General features: G+C 34.9%; 1 protein-coding gene across 7 annotated transcripts; it reads right to left on the bottom strand.

The window, feature by feature from the left end:
- Positions 1-4486: 4486 nt before the first annotated feature.
- Positions 4487-16603, bottom strand: LOC109060308 (troponin T, cardiac muscle-like). Of its 7 annotated transcripts, none has more exons than XM_042738541.1 (19): positions 16490-16603; positions 14283-14330; positions 13152-13156; positions 12548-12568; positions 12255-12260; positions 11802-11822; positions 11695-11715; positions 11263-11280; positions 11129-11152; positions 10564-10590; positions 10426-10447; positions 10261-10318; positions 9339-9455; positions 9162-9239; positions 8955-9068; positions 8765-8877; positions 8595-8685; positions 6966-7006; positions 4487-4993 (listed from the first exon to the last, which is right to left on the bottom strand). In XM_042738541.1, the coding sequence occupies exons 2-19, from the start codon at positions 14315-14317 to the stop codon at positions 4948-4950; spliced, it is 858 nt and encodes a 285-aa protein (XP_042594475.1). In that variant the 5' UTR covers positions 14318-14330; positions 16490-16603; the 3' UTR covers positions 4487-4947. The 7 variants fall into 7 exon arrangements, with proteins under 7 accessions (XP_042594475.1, XP_042594484.1, XP_042594493.1 ...); XM_042738550.1 differs by lacking the exon at positions 6966-7006 and adding an exon at positions 6700-6737; XM_042738559.1 differs by having other exon boundaries at positions 10564-10587.
- Between the last annotated feature and the right edge of the window lie 86 nt (positions 16604-16689).

Raw genomic sequence — 16689 nt, 5'->3', positions numbered from 1 at the left:
CAACAATCTAAAAAAGTTTACACAATCTAAACCCGTTTTTTTTTTTTTTTCTAAACAGAGTCAAGGAGTCACCAGTTATCCATCAATAAAACATTAATTGTTGGATCTTTTAAACATCAACTTGGGTGTGCGATTGATTCAGCCTATATGTGATCAAGATCTCACTCCAGCCAGGAGGAATACAGTAGACTATTACATTGTGAGTATAAAATATGAGCCGGTTCACAACAAGCACTAAGTGATTCATTTGTGAATTGGACTGATCTGATTGCAGCAGTGTGTTCTGAACGGTGCGAGTCAAGTTAACAAATAAAGGCAGTGCGCAAAGATAAGTACACGACTACGGGTCACTTACAGCATGAACACCTTCACCACAGTGACGCTTGATCACATTCAAATACAGATTCTGTAGTGACAGACTCAACTGCAGCCCGTCAGCAAACAAAGCGACATAAACTGCGATAAAGTGCAGGAATCGAGTGTAACGCGACTCACCTGTAAGTAACTTTCCGCATGAAATCCTCAGTCCTTATATTTCGCATTGAAGTAATTCTGTAGGTTTACACTGATGTTAGTCGCGCTGTCAGTGAGTGATACTGCGATCTGTTGTGTTTGTTTTGCTCGCGGTGTTTCTGCACATCTCTCACCTGCGCTCAACACCTGCTGCTCCTCAGGACACTTCTTCACATTCAGAGCGGTTCAGATCTTCTGTAAAGGTAAATCTGTTATTGTTACATCTCCAACTGAGAGACTTCACAGAGCTACACTGTGCTGTTAGTCGCTTTCAGATGGTGTTTGGAGGAGGGACTTGCTCTAGAAGGTATTTGATTGGATAAAATTTGTGTAGCGCAATATGAGTCACAAAAAAATTCAGATCTGTGTGCATATTGAAAAGCATAATTTCACTAGTATATAAATGGCTTTAAAGCTAATAGAAGTATTATAGATTCCAGGGAGTTATACAATCTTGTAGATGAGAAAAATTGTTATTTTACCATATTTTAATAGCGAATGAAGGTAGTCACATATTTGACTATGAATGTTTTTTTTTTGTGTATGTTTAATTTTTGGGTGGCTGTTGTGTTACCTTTATAAGCTTAAAAGTATTGTTCCCTTATTTTCATATTATCAAATATATTCTCATATTGTTGTGGTGTTACTGTAATGGACTGTATTCAGGTTTTGTGAAGCTCTGATGTTCTTCTGCAGCTTCACGTCTTTGCCTAATTCTAGCTGTGATTGTTTTTATTTTAGTAATTTTTGTATATGTTTGATATGTTTTTTTGGATTTTTTAGTTGTTTAACTTTTTTGACGTTTTTGATGGTGTTGTTGAAGTAATTCAAGTAAAAGAAGCATCAACAGAATCCATGCTTGCACTGCAGAGGTGGCACAGAAGCTGTCTTCAATATGCATTCATACAGAAACAAAACGTGCGCTTCTGTTGTGGATGTGTTTTGAATTATTTTCATTGGCAAAAAAAATAAAAAAATAAAACATACAATATTTTGTCTAAAATGTGAGCCAGTTAATATTAACTTCTTGTTTGTTGAATTGTATAAAATCAGTATCACTGCGCAGTCATGCTGATATTCAGGAAAACAGCACTCTTGCTCATCTGATATTGCTTAACTATTTTTATTTAGACGTATTATATTTATTTGGAATTATTTACACTCATCTTAAAGTTTGTGGGCAGTTTAATAAGGTTCTGCTCCGCCAGTGTCACCCAGTCGCTGTCTGTAAATGATTCTAGAAAACAGTGCTGAGTGTAAGTTTTCAGAGGGTTTACGTATAAAACTGGGACAAACATTGTGTAATGAACACATATCTAATGTTTTCAGAGGGTTTACATATAAAACTGGGACAAACATTGTGTAATGAGGTTGTGAGTTCGAGTCTATCTGTGGGGGGGGGGAATGTACAGTTTCTCTGTCTTCAATACCACGACTAAGTGCCCTTGAGCAGGCATCGAACCCCCAACTACTCCCCGGGCGCCGCAGCATAAATGGCTGCTCCGGGTGTGTGTCACAGTGTGTGTGTGTGTGTTCACTGCTCTGTGTGTGTGCACTTCGGATGGGTTAAATGCAGAGCACTAATTCTGAGTGGGTCACCATACTTGGCTGAATTTGTCACTTTTAACAGAATAAGGGATGTCTGAAGGAACTGGACAGACAGTGATTAAGGGATGTCTGAAGCAGAGTTCTGCTTGTATTTTTTATTATTGTTTAAATGTTATTTACATATTATTTTAAGTATTTTAAATACAATAGTGTATTCAATTGTACTAAGACACAAAACTTTTTTAGTATTATTAGTATTTATTTAATTGTACAAAGGAACAATAATTTAATTCAGATATAGGTAAATGTATTTATTCTGAACATTTGCAACAGTCCTCATTTGAATGTTCTAATTCTAAATATTTAATAGTTTTATTATTGTCAAGATTCAGTTTTACGTAGTGTAATGTAATTTTTTTTAACAAGAAAAAGTGTATTTATTGTAAAAACCTGATTTTATTATTCTGTTTACAAATATTTACATACTTTTTCAAATATGTATCATTTTATATATTTACAAATTTTTAATATTTTAGATCAAAATAGTATTCAATTTTTATTAGCTTTATTAAATTTAAGATTTATTTAATTGTACCTAGTCACAAACTATTTAAAACATGTAAATATTTTTATTTTTAACAAGAATAAAATATATTTAATGCAAAAAAACTGATTTTAGTATTCTATTTCTAAATATTTACTTATTATTTACATATAATTGTATTTACAATTGGCATACAAATTATATTGGAAATATAAAATTTTCTGTATTTATTTCTGCTTATACACAAAATGATTATTATTTTTTTAACATTTGTATTTATTAATATTTGCAAAAATCCTAATTTAAATTTTCTGTTTCAAAATTTTGTAAAAAAAAACCTAAAACAAAAAAAACTAAACTAAATTAACTAAATTAAAAAACGTTTTAATAATTTTTTTGAATGTCTGTAAATGTGTTTATTTCTTACAGTAAATAAATACTTAGTTATGTGTGAGGTGGCATGGCTGAGTGGTCAGCAGTCATGGCATAAGAACTTAACCCAGTGCTGGAGATGTGGGTTCAAATCCCCTGTCTGCTGTGGATATGCATGAGGAAGCCCATTTTCCCATTTTGCAGCCCCCCAAAAAAGAAAAATAAAGAAAAATTCTGTTTCTCCTTTGACTCCTCCTCTCCACCCATGTTTCTCAGGGCTGTGTACACAGTCTGTTTTTAGCCAGTTCGCCTCCAGCTTTCTGTTTCACCACAGTTCACCACCACTCTCAGTTATTCACCACCCTAGATTTCTCTTTTAGGTGTGATCTCCATATACCGAGGTGGGATTTAAAACCACTTCTCTACCGTAATCTTGTCCGCAACCAACGTGTGTTTAGCCACTAGTGCCATTGTGGCTTTCACAGTAACTGCTGACATTTGGGCCACTTTGCTGGATGTAACATCAACAGTTTAACATAAGCAATAGTGGGATTCAAACCCAGGTGTCCATGATTAAAACACAGCACTTTACCACTTGAGCTACAGAGCCTGAGGAGGTGAACTGGATTTGGATGGGGTTTTATTGAGAGTTGTTTTGTATATAAAGAAAACACTTAACAGGTGCTGGGTTTGAACCCAGCCTGTCACATGTGAAAGACAAGCAGTTATCAACTTTGAACCCAGCCTGTCACATGTGAAATAATTGAAGTTGTGATTCAAACTGAGGATGAGACTTTTACAGTTTATCCCCATTGGGAATTGAGGATTTAGGACTCAGAACATCATATCTTGGGCCACTGAGCCTGTGTTCTGGATGTGCTTTTATTTTTTATTTTTCTTAAGCTACAGCATAAATTATAGCAAGAACTTGATGTTTGCAAAAGCAGTATTTGAACTCAGGTCTCCACAATTAAAACAAAACACTTTATCACCTCTTGAGTAGTTGTGAAAGCTTTGGGATGTGGTTTTATTGAGAGTTTGTTTTAAATGATAAGTAACATGTAAAAGCAGGATTTGAACTCGGTTCTTTATGATTGAAAATCCAAGCCTGCAGGATTTCAACTTGATATGGATGAGGTTTTATTGGGAGCTTTGTTTTAAATGATGAAACATACTTTAGTAACTGTGGGATTTGAACCAAGACTTTCATGTACCAAACAAAAACAAGTGATAAGTAACTGAGCCTCAGAAAAGGAGGATATGTTAAATTGTTTTTTTTTAAGGGTAATTTAGACTTTCAGATGAAATACAGATTTTTTTTTTCAGGTTTTAAATGAAACAAATAGATTTTTTTGATTTTGCTTGTATAGAATATATATATATACATAGTTTATAATATATATTTTTTGATTTACATATATTGTATATATATATATATATATATATATATATATATATATATATATATATATATATATATACATTTCTCAAGAAAGACAATACATTCAGTCAATGCTTTTTGTTTATTTATCCAGGTCCTCTTTCTATTATGACTTGCATTGGTTTCATAGTATGTTGAAATGAGTTTATTATTAAGATCATATTGGCTCTGCACCCTTTTTTCTTTGCACTGCTGATGATTTACATTTTCATGTGTGGGTGTAGTGGTCAAAAAAATGGAGGTTTTGGAAAATAATGTAAAATAAGTATGTGAGAAGCAGTCACCAGGACACTTTGTAGGCAGTTTGGCTCTTTTAATGTTGCAGGGATAAAATGAATGAAATAGTTTAGTGATGACTGCAGAATAATTGTGTGTCTAAGTCAAAAAAGCAGGAATAAAACATGACAGATTTTACTGTCTCTACATGTGCAATCAAACAGAAAGATGGTTTTGTAACGACTACAAATGCATATGTGAAGAAGGAGACAAAGTCTTCTAAATCTCTGTAGCTCCTCGATTCGCTGCACGTTTACCTCAGCCTGCCGCCAACCTTGCCCTTGCCACGACCTTTGGCACTGAAAAGAGAAAAAATAATTATCAAATCATTAAATCATTAAATGTGGCTGCATATCAAAACAAAAACTTTTGAGATAATTGAATTCCTTTCATCATCTACTAAATCAGAACATAGCATTATGCTATTGAAATTATTTACATGATTTTGCATATTTTATTTCTAATCATAATGCATTTCAGTTTTTACATTTGCAAATTCCAGACTTGATCTCAGATCACAGACTCTGAGCATACCCTAATTAATATTCATCCGCTAAGCCATGAATATTAATTGAAACAACAACCCCCAAATTAAAAATGATTCCTAGCTAATTATAATTAATGAGATAAGACATGATTATAAAAAAAACTGTTATCGGAATGTCAGTTCACAAGATCAGAAGAGACACATTTCATAAACATGCAAGAAAAAAGCACCACTCATTCGCATGCTGTCCATGTTTCAGTCTTGTTTTGCCCTATTGTGTTTCTTACCATCTCGTTCAGCCTACAGATTCCATCTCAAGAGGCAAAATATTCATTTTGAACTTACCATTCCATTGGAGTCTCTCTCATCTATGTCCAACCAATGTATTAAAGGAACAGTTCACCCAAAAATGAAAATTTACTGAAAATGTACTCACCCTCAGGCCTTCCAAGATGCAAATGAGTTTCTTTCTTTATGTAAACAGATTTGGAGAAATTTAGCATGACATCACTTGTTCACCAATGGATTCTCTGCAGTGAATGGGTGCCGTCAGAATGAGAGTCCAAACAGCTGATAAAAACACCACAATAATCCACAACACAACTCCAGTCCATCATCTAATGTCTGTGAAGTGAAAAGCTGTGTGTTCGTAAAAACAAAAAACAAAAAAACAAATCCATCAAGACGCTTTAAACTGTTGCTTTCAGAAATACAAGTCCTCTATCCATAATATTGCTTTCTCCAGTGAAAAAGTTATCTTCCCTGAATCAGGAGAGAAACAAGCAAAGATCAAACACTATTTATTTATTTATTTTTTTGAATTTTGATGTGAGAGTGGATGGACTTTTTCACTGGAGGAAGACTTATTATGCATTATGTAGACTTGTATTTTGGCCAGAAGTGATGGTTTAAAGTTAAAATGCCTTGAAGGATTTGTTGCATGCAGCTTTTTGCTTCACAAGACCTTAATTGATGGACTGGAGTGGTGTGGATTACTTGTGGATTATTTTTTTATCAGCTCTCGTTCTGACGGCACCCATTCACTGCAGAGGATCCATTGGTGAGCAAGTGATGGAATGCTACATTTCTCTAAATCTAATAATCCCATCTACATCTTGGATTTTTGGGTGAACATTTATAATAATTGATCTGCATATATAAGTAGTTCTGTCAGTTTATGTGGGCAAATTCATGTCCTGTATGTGTTGGTGATGACAGTTAAGTATGAATTGAAGGAGCCCCTTGAACTGGTCCTATTAGGATTGAGTGTAAAAATCCTAAACGTTTCCCCGTTTGACGCTGGGATTGAGCTGGACCACATGCTCCAATCTCGCTCTGGTCAAGAGGGTACGGTTTCATCGGGCCTGGGATCAGAAAGGAGCATGGTCTGTTAAGCAGATCAAACCAAAACGGCTTTGTCTTGGTCTGCTTAACAGCAACTCTTCCTCTGTTTCCTTCCTCTGAACCAGACCTCGCTGAAACCAGGGGAAAGTGACCAGTGTGGCTCAGGGTACTTACCTCTGGTGATCTTTGACTCTAGCCAGTAGCTGAGTGATCTGTAAGGGACACATACAAGCCTTGCTAAGCACAAAAAACAATTTCAACAGGACCGGCTGATGGGGAAACCTGTGGATTCGCAGACGTCCACTGCCTGATTACAGCCACAAGCACATCACCTGCCTTCACCCACGGCATCGACTGACCGATCGAGAGCCCAGACCCGACACAAATCTGACTGACAACGGTTACTGACAGCAGGCTACACAACACAGCCAGTTACTTACAACTTTTGTTGTTCAATGATTCGGGCCTGGAGAAGATTCATCTGGAAGCAAGTCACAGTTTTAGACAGGCAGGCCATGGATGCCTGTTTTCACAGCGCCCAAGTGGGAACTATTTTACCAGCTAAATCTTTCAAAGTCAACATGAAATATTCACAAATTATTTTAATTCCGCAATGTGAATATATTGGTGGATTCAAGTCCTCCAGGGAAGTTCATATTTACGAAGTCGTAATTACGTCGTCAGGTGTTTTCAAATAAATTTGGATCGAAGCAAGATAGCAATGCACCTTTTCTGTATAAAATTCAACATTTTTTTACTCTGCATATATAAAATTATTACTAAAGTATGCACATTGGGTGTTTTTTTTTCATTTATGTTTTTATCCAATTTAAGAAGGTGCTGTAAATTGAATTACGTATTTTATTGTAGTTGTACAATACTATATTTTGTATGCAAATGAGTTTTACTGTGAAATTATATAATTATCATTAAAATAATAATTTAATTAACATTATATAATTGCTTAAATTATATAATTATTCTAAAACAATTTAATACATTTTAACAATTTTGTCATTAATACAGACGCTGCATCTATTGCACCTGGCATGTTTTCTTAACTCAGAAACTCTGGGCTTGAAGAAAATCCAAAGTTTAACACTTAGAATTACGACTGCTGATATTCATGTGCGTTCAACTCGTAAATGCAATTTTTCTGACATGACTTGAACACATCATATGACATATTTCAGAGTAAAAAAAATATTTACAAAGAAAAAAGGTGTAAGGTAGGACTTTTACCTCACAAAAAATATGTGACCCCGGACCACAAAACCAGCCTTAAGTCACTGGGGTATATTTGTAGCAATAGCCAAAAAACATATTGTATGGGTCAAAATTATAGATGGATAGAAGGATATTAAGTAAAGATCATGTTCCATGAAGATATTTTGTAAATTTCCTACCGTAAATATATCAAAACTTAATTTTTGATTAGTAATATGCATAGCTAAGAATTCATTTGGACAATTTTAAAGGTGATTTTCTCAGTATTTAGATTTTTTTACACCATCAGATTCCAGATTTTCAAATAGTTGTATCTCGGCCAAATATTGTCCGATCCTAATAAACCATACATCAATGGAAAGCTTATTTATTCAGCTTTCAGATGATGTATAAATCTCAATTTTGAAAAAAAAAACACTTAAGACTGGTTTTGTGGTCCAGGGTCACATATATTTATTGGGAATTTCCTGAATTGTGAAAAAGTGATTTCTATATGATATGGCTTGGATGTTGTCATTTTTGGCTTGAAAACCAATTAATTGTTTTTTTTTGTAAATTAAGTTAATTTCATGTTGGCTTTAAGTGATTTACGTCTTGTCAAACTATCAGAATTTTTACAATAATTTACTTTATCTACTTTATGACTCATGCTTAATATATATGTCCACATCTGACACCGACATAAAGAAAGAAAGATTTTTTCTTGAAGTTAAGGCAATAGAGCAAAAGAAAATAGTTGTTTGCAACCAAAATCCAATGTACAAAATCGATAATGACGCTGATTCAAATCTGTAACTTTATAAACGTTTATGCTATATTTTTTAGGTTATGTCAGCACTTACGTCATATTTCTGTCTCTTCAGTTTCTCGCTGAGGTCGAACTTCTCAGCCTCCAGCTGCATCATCCACTGCCAGAGCTCACTGGCCTTCTCTCTGCGAGAACCAATCAGAAGCTTCGTCAGTGGCCATTTCGGATCTAACTGCGATGAGATCATGCTCGGCGGTGACTTACTTCAGTTTATCTTCAGACAGGTGATCGATGTTGAGTGGCTTCCTCCTCTCCGCCAGGATCTTCCTCTTCTTCTCTCTCTCCGTCTGTTTCTTCGCCCCCTTGCGGCCCTCGCCCTGTTTGATTCACTTTTACTTGGTACTGCTGCGGTAGTTTTGTATTTCACAATGCATAGAAATCTTTTCATTCAAACCTTCTGCTGGATTCCTCCATACTGGTGTGTCATGCTGGTAAGTGCTTTCTTCTTCTTAGCATCTTCATCTTGTTTCTTTCTCTGCTCCTCTTGCTCTCTTCTCTCCTTTTCTTCCTGAAGAGAAGCGATGGAAAGAGTTCCACTTATTTTAATTCTAGCATTCAGAGTTACGGCTGCTTCCTATGTGCTGAAGGGAGTGCCACTCACAGCCAGACGGGCTTGTCTCTCCTTCTCCTTCTCTGCACGGATTCTCTGCTGCTCCGCCCTCTCAGTGCGACGCTTCTCCTGCACAGATACAACACTGTCAATCACAAGACTCAACGTTATTTAGCCGTTTAATGCTATTCTAGAATATACTGTTCACCCAGATTATGAATGACTTACGATTCTGTTGACCAGAGCGATCAGCTCCTCTTCATCTTTCTTCCTCTGGATGAAATGAGCCTCGATCAGAGACTGAAGCTCAGATAAATCCTTCTCCTGACGCTTTCTGTGGATGTCCTGTTGCACACACACACACACACAGAGGTACTGACATGAAAGCAGTGTTTACACTAATATACAGCTCTGCTGTGGTGGACATGTGTGGGCGTGTTAGAACGAGCCGTTTTGTGGGGGGGGTGTGGTTGACGCTGAACTTTTATAAAGAATATCTCTTTGGATTTGAGACTTTAGTCTTTGCAACTTTACAGATCTTCTTTATTCACGAAGAGCTTGTAACACTCCAAAGAGAAAGGAAAACTTTAAATCTCATCATATGACCCCTTTAAAGTTTTTGTGTTTTGTTTTTGTAATTTTAAAGTTGTTCCAAACCTGCATGAATTTCTTTCAGCTGTTGAACACAGCAGAAGATACTTCGAAGAATGATGGTTACCAAACAGTTGACAGTAGTCATTCACTTTCAAAGTATGGAAAAAATCCTATGGAAGTCAATGGCTACCGCCAACTCTTCGGTTACCATTATTCTTCAAAATATCTGCACAACAGAAGAAAGAAACTCGTACAGGTTTAGAAGGGTGAGTAAATGATGACAGGATTTTCATTTTTGGGTGAATTATTCCTTTAAGACATTTTAGATTGGATTCAAAATGGAAATTAACAGTTTAAATTTTTTTTTGGACATAATACTTGCAGAATTAAACATTTACATAATAAAGTCAGGAGACAAGTGTAACTTCATATATAGCATACTATTGAAAAAATTGCAGGTTTGCAAAATTTGATGTATTATAAACAAGATGCTAGTATTCCATTCCAAACACTTGAAGCGAATACAGGAAGTGATGTAATTCAAATCCAAACTCACATCAAAGTCCACCTTATCTCCTTCAGGAATCTTTGGAGCACTGATATTTTGCATGAATCTGTAAAATAATTGTTACCCATGAGGACTGAGGGTGTAGAGTCTTTACATGTGAATATATGGAGATAAACGCCTCTTTAGAAAGAAAGATGTTGATGAAGAACATACTTCGGCTTTGGTTTTGTCTCATCTGGGGATACAAATAAACAAAATACATCATCGCTATTAATATGACGCACAAAGTACATTACAGACTCCCAGAGAATCAGTCAAAGCGTACGTGTGTGTGATTTAAAGAGCGATTACCTGTGGCCTCCTCCTCCACGTGAGCTTCTGTCAGAAGAAGACAGACCAACAGACAAAATTTCACATTAAGACTACTCGCATAAACACATTTGAAATGTTTCAAGGAAAAATGAGCAATATTTGGGAATAAGAAACGATCCAGGACTAGAGAAATGTTCTGATTTTGAAACAAATGCTCGGCTGAATGTGACGACCCAATGTTCTGACGGTCACAATCATCACACATGCGATTGAAATGAGCCGCTCTATTGCATCATGACATACAAACCTTACAAATAAACACAGTTTCTGTCCTCCAGCCTTCACGATGACACATCATGCAGTTGCAATAATGGTACAATTTTGCTTCAGATCATCACAGTTTGAATTCATTAACAAGAAAATGAGCCGTCCATCAGTGGACACATAATTTTGACATTTCTTACTATTGAACAGAGCACATTATACACAACAGCCCATCAATCCATATTACAAAACCAGCTGCCAAGAATATCTGGAAACTCTTGCTAAATGATTTATTCATAATCTATATTCTATGAATGAATATAAACCCGAGGAGCTTTACCTTGTGGTTCAGGTTCTGGCTCCTCTGTTCAGGTATGAGATAGTTATAAGTGGTTAAAGAATGAAGATTTACAGACACTTGTATATTAAGATATAAAAAAAACCCATAATATTAATAAAAACTGAAATAATTACCTTCTACCTCCACAGGCTCTATTATAAGAACAGCACATCAGTTAGTTTATAAAGACTGCAGCTTGAGAAATTATAAACATATCATAATATAAGACCTGGCGTTTAGTAACAGATATTCTTTTATGTATTTTTTTGGATAAAATGCATGGAATTTGGAGAAATCAAATGCCAGTTTATGACAAGAAATTCTCTTAGCAATTGAATTGCAGTTAAAAATTTGTAACTGAAAGCCACGTTTGTTCATAATCAACTTGTGAGTTACCTGAATGCAGGTTTTGGTTCAAATACTGAAATTGAGGAATTTGGTATTATGCAAATAAAATGTGTTTAAATTGCAGTGGTTTAAAGATATTGTATCTATGATAATAATAATAATAAAAAAAACAACCATTTAAATAACTGAATTAACAAATCAAACGAGGGAATATTTACCTTCCTCCTCAGGGGCTGGTTCTAATATGAAAATATAACATGAAATATTAAACTGCAAATTTGTATGTGCAGAAAATCACAAAATAAAGGTAAGACTGATGCTTTACCTTCCTCTGATGGAGGCGGCACTATTGAAGAGAAATGATTAATTTGGATACAGCAGATAAGTCTAATGCAATGTGTATTTAATATCATGCAGGTTTATAATTATTATTATTTTTTAAAAAGGTGAATTTACACAAAATACTGATAAAGTTGCTAAAGTATGGAAGCTTGTTTCTGCCATGGTATTGAAAACAAAAAACCCTAATTGCGATTTTTTTTAATCTCACATTATGAGTTTATATCTAGCAATTCTGACTTTTTTTTTATTTAAAAAAAAAAAATCTGAATTGTGACTATTTTAAGTTTATATATTTTAATTTTGAGATTTGTGTGTGGTGGCAATGGCCTTCCATACTATGGTGTAATATCACTAAAACAATTTAAAAGTGAGTGAAAAATGAAATAATGGGTGCATAAATACTGAATACAGTTACTATATATTGTGAAAGATTTACCTTCCACTTCAGGAGGAGGAATGATAGAATAAACGAAAGAAAGAAGGAAGAAATAAATAACAGCATAAACGAGGATGAGTAAGTGAATGAATTAACTGTGAAAATAAACTGCATGCATGCATGTGAAAGACTCTAGTCTATAAAGGAAGACGAAACTGGTCTTTCTAATGGTTTTAGGTCACATGTGGTATCAATATTATGTAATTCTAATTGAATCATATTTTTGGAGTTAATCTTAAATTTAAACTCATGCAGGAAAAGCAACACAACACACAGCAACAACACGGTTTTACCTTCCTCTTCGGTTTCCTCCACTACAGTGTGAACATAATAACGATTAGTAGCAAATACATTCAGAAGCATAAGAGGAACATTTGCATGATCAAGATGCTGAATCAAGTCGACAGATCATCGTTAACCTTTGTCAGAACATTGAGATCCACCCAACAGCTTGTAAATGACATTTTGATAAAGTTCATAGTCAGAATCTAATGGACCAAATGATGCGCTAAATGAATTCAATGTCATTTATACAAAATTGTATTTACCACGCTGGACAAGCCCCAAAATATAAGATTTATGAACTGTTATGGACAGAATAAAGGGACTGATACCCAAAACAAGAGGAAACAGACATGGGCAGGACATACTTGATACTAAAATGTCACTCTGCACATACTGATATTAGTACTTGAGTAACTCAACTCCACTGGGCATGAAGCTGAGGACAAAAGCTATTCTAAAGTGAAACGCTCACAGTCTAAAATAGAACAACAGCATGCAGAACTTCCTCTGGACCAGCCTCCAATTTCCATGAGGACATAATTAGTGATGAGTACATGAATATGGCTAATGTTTAGGCTTTAAGCAGAAGGTACACATCTCATACTGGCTTACCTTCACTATTTCATGGTGAAGAGAGAAAAAGAAAAGAATAAACAGTTGACATTGAGTTGGATAATCAATTAAAAGGATGATACATGAAATAGAGTTACACTCTCAGAAAACAAAGCTGTCACCCCAATAGGGAACACTCTCACAACTTTCACTAGCATTTTTATGGATTGTTATTATAACTTTATTAATATTTGATATATGTTCTTATAACACTGAGAGAAAACGTTCTAAATCAATTTGTACTTGATGAACACTCATAATGTTCTTAGGATAGGATATATAAAAAATAATTTGGGGGAAAAATTAGTAGAACGTTTTAGGAACCTTTAATTAGTGTTCTAATCATGACAAGAAAACTGGATATTTTAACATTCTTAGAACATTAAAAATAAATGTTCAAATAACGTTATAATTAAATGTACTTAAAACTAAAATAATATGTACAATTTAGGTATGCACTTTTAAAAGCACTGATATGTGCCATTTAGGGCTAAATAAGGTCTAAAGATGTACCTTTTTAACATCCCAATGCACTTTTCCCCCCCTTGAGAGTGTGGATATGAACAATGTACAGGTAGGCTGTGTTTGGAATAGCCTAGCATACTACACACTACTTTCACTCTTTCTGCTGTATACAGCATGTGCATGCAGTATCAGGACAGAATTATCCCACAACTGCAATTTCTACTCCACTATTACATGATCAGACAATTAAACTTTAAGAGAATTTATGATAAATAATTGACTAATCCATACTCATATGCACTGTATTGTTATCATGTGGCAACAATGTCACCATAGGCTTCTGTTGTTTCAATTATTTTAGTAGCCTATACAAAACACTCTTAAAAATAATGGTTCCAAAATGGGGTTTTCTCAGTGTTGCCTTAAAAGAACCTTTCAGAGAACATTTTAATAATCCAAATAACCATTTTCCACTATGTAATTGTGCCAAACCTAACTCAAGTGGAACCGTTTCGAACCGTTCGGCCTGACAGTGGAAAAGCGGCCATAGATTCCAATAAAGAACCTTTATTTTTAAGTTTAAACAGTCTATACTTTGAAGTATTCAGTATTCCATTTGGAATACAATGAGTTAAAATGGTTAAAAAGTAATGAGTTCATACGTACTGAACTTCCTCCATGACGTCTTCTGTGTCAGCCATGACTAGTTGATTTCTGATAAAGTAAATGAGTTTAAGTTATTAAGGGACCTTTCGTGCATGTTTAACGAGTTCATTCCAGTTTATTTCAGCATGTAGCCTACTAACAGCAGAACCAATCTTCTTTAAACTTCTGCTAGTGACCCTGATCCCAGAGAGCAATAATCTTTATGTTGGACCATAACAAGGATTCGTATTCACTACCGTGTTTAACAAGATTTGAAAAAGCAGCATCGCTGTCCTGAAGACTATCCACTGTGATAAATCACACTATCAAACATGTGATTAATGAGTGCAGGAGGCTATTTTTGCTTGTAATAAACTTCGGTTTGGAACAGGTGCTCCATACTTTTCCAGACAATGAACTTGGCTGATCTCATCCAGGCCTGCCGTTCATTCTCTGTGTAAACCAAGAGTTGCGTGTGTCCTTGGTGTCTATTTTTGAAGCACATTGTTTGTGCAGGACATTGTTCCACAGCTTCTAATGACGCTAAAGACATGTCCAGATTTAACTCAAATCATTACGATTACATAGTCGTCCCAAAACGCACACAGGGGAAAAAAATCTACTCAAAAATCTCTTGTAAATTTCACAAATAATTACAAAGAAATGACCAGTTTCGCATTAAATTAAACATGAACTTTTGAAGCAGAGAGCCTGAAATAACCTAGTATTTCTTGCAAAATATAGGCCAACTGCAATAATCATTGTTTATTTACATTGTAAGTCACAATTAAAAATAGGCTACATGAATGTCATTGTATTAGGCAACATAATATCAATATAGCACAAGCACGCTTTTCAAGCAAAACATTTAATAAATTACATTTTTATGATTTTTATTTTTTAAACAATTTTTTAATAATAAAGTAAAGATGATGTTCACAATTAAGACAAAAATGGAGCATGCACTGTAAACATTTTTCTTCTAGTTGTTAATAAAACATGTCTATTAATTTTATCCCATTTCAGCCATTCTACTTCAAATTTCATGTTAATTCAATGTCACTTTATTTCTTTGTAAATTATATTTAACAGCAATTTCTACATCTCTTTTGTAATTTTCTGCACTTTTTTTTTTTTTTTACAACAGTTTTATTTTGTAATTTACGTAACTTAATGAATGACACCTTTAAGGAGAACTGACCTCCTAAAAACACCAGCTGATTGACAATAATTGCAAAAAGCCTAAAAAGTTAAGTTTTCCACCACTTGGTTTAATATTTGCTTTTAATGCATCAAATCACACACTGTATATATATATATATATATATATATATATATATATATATATATATATATATATATATATATATATATATATATATATATATTTTTTTTTTTTTTTTTTTTAAGTTGTCGTAGTACATTTTCTACTTTGAAAATGTAACATTTAATTCAGTGTTGCTTCTCATTTCTTTGAATTTATTTGTGAAATTTACTAACAATTTCTGAGTGAATTTTGTTTTTCAAAGTAAATCCTACACCACTTTTTTTTCTTTCATTGTATTGAAGTGTCTAAATTCAGACTGTAGTTGCCAAAGGTCCATATGTCAGCAGGTCATCCAGTTGAAACATGTTTTGTAGTCTAATTTTCATTCAATATTTGCAGCTCAACAGCTGTTGGGGTCTTCAGCCTATCTAGTCTGATGGCACTCAAACTAATGGCCCTTGCAAAGAGATCATCTTGGATAAAGGCTGATTTTGAATTGAGTCCTTGCGATAATGAGAGCAGGCAGCAGCAGCCAGAGGTCTGAGCGCAGCGTCTATGACCAAATCCACCAAATCTTTGCAGCAGATTAACTATCTCACTTTGGAGTTAGGTGCATTTTACGTTAATAAGCCAGGGCCGGTCATACTCCATCTGAAAGGCTGGAAAGTCACAGGCTGACAGTGGCAGGAATGTTGCCATTGATAGTCTGTATTAAGCAGCATTAAGGCAAAAACCCAAAGCATGCAAACCACCAGTCCCTCTGGCGAACAAGACGAGCATTGCATTGATGATTGCACAGACTACGCCACGCAAAGGAATGAAGAGGGTGATCCTCAGACCTGATTCACACATTATGAGAAACTTGGCACAATTAGTTTAATCCGGTAGGCATGCAATTGTTTGATTTTAGTTATAAAGAAACTGTCATTTGGATGCCATGACAAAATCTGAAGCCTCTTACCTGAGATCTCACTAGGAAGAACGAGAGATGGGGTCTTATCTCGAGGGTCCGGGCAGCAGACAGTTTCAAACTAACCCAAAGCTCACCTAATACAGACCTGCCAGATCATGTGACCTCGCTGCTTTGCTCTGACTGGCTGCCAGAGCTGAGCCTATTGTCAGAGGGAGTGAAGCATTTCAGTTATGTGATATATGTCTGCT

This window comes from Cyprinus carpio, chromosome A4 (genome assembly GCF_018340385.1).
Source record: "Cyprinus carpio isolate SPL01 chromosome A4, ASM1834038v1, whole genome shotgun sequence".
Taxonomy (NCBI): Eukaryota; Metazoa; Chordata; class Actinopteri; order Cypriniformes; family Cyprinidae; genus Cyprinus; species Cyprinus carpio.
This window is presented reverse-complemented; position numbering and strand designations above follow the sequence as displayed.

What these genes read in the sequence shown, in the direction of transcription:
- LOC109060308 (XM_042738541.1), bottom strand. Translation starts at nt 14,317, where the DNA reads ATGGCTGACACAGAAGACGTCATGGAGGAAGTTCA. An exon ending in GAGACAAAACCAAAGCCGAA is followed by an intron (nt 10,319 to 10,425) that starts GTATGTTCTTCA and finishes ATTATTTTACAG; the next exon opens with ATTCATGCAAAATATCAGTG. An exon ending in GAGATAAGGTGGACTTTGAT is followed by an intron (nt 9,456 to 10,260) that starts GTGAGTTTGGAT and finishes TGTGTGCAACAG; the next exon opens with GACATCCACAGAAAGCGTCA.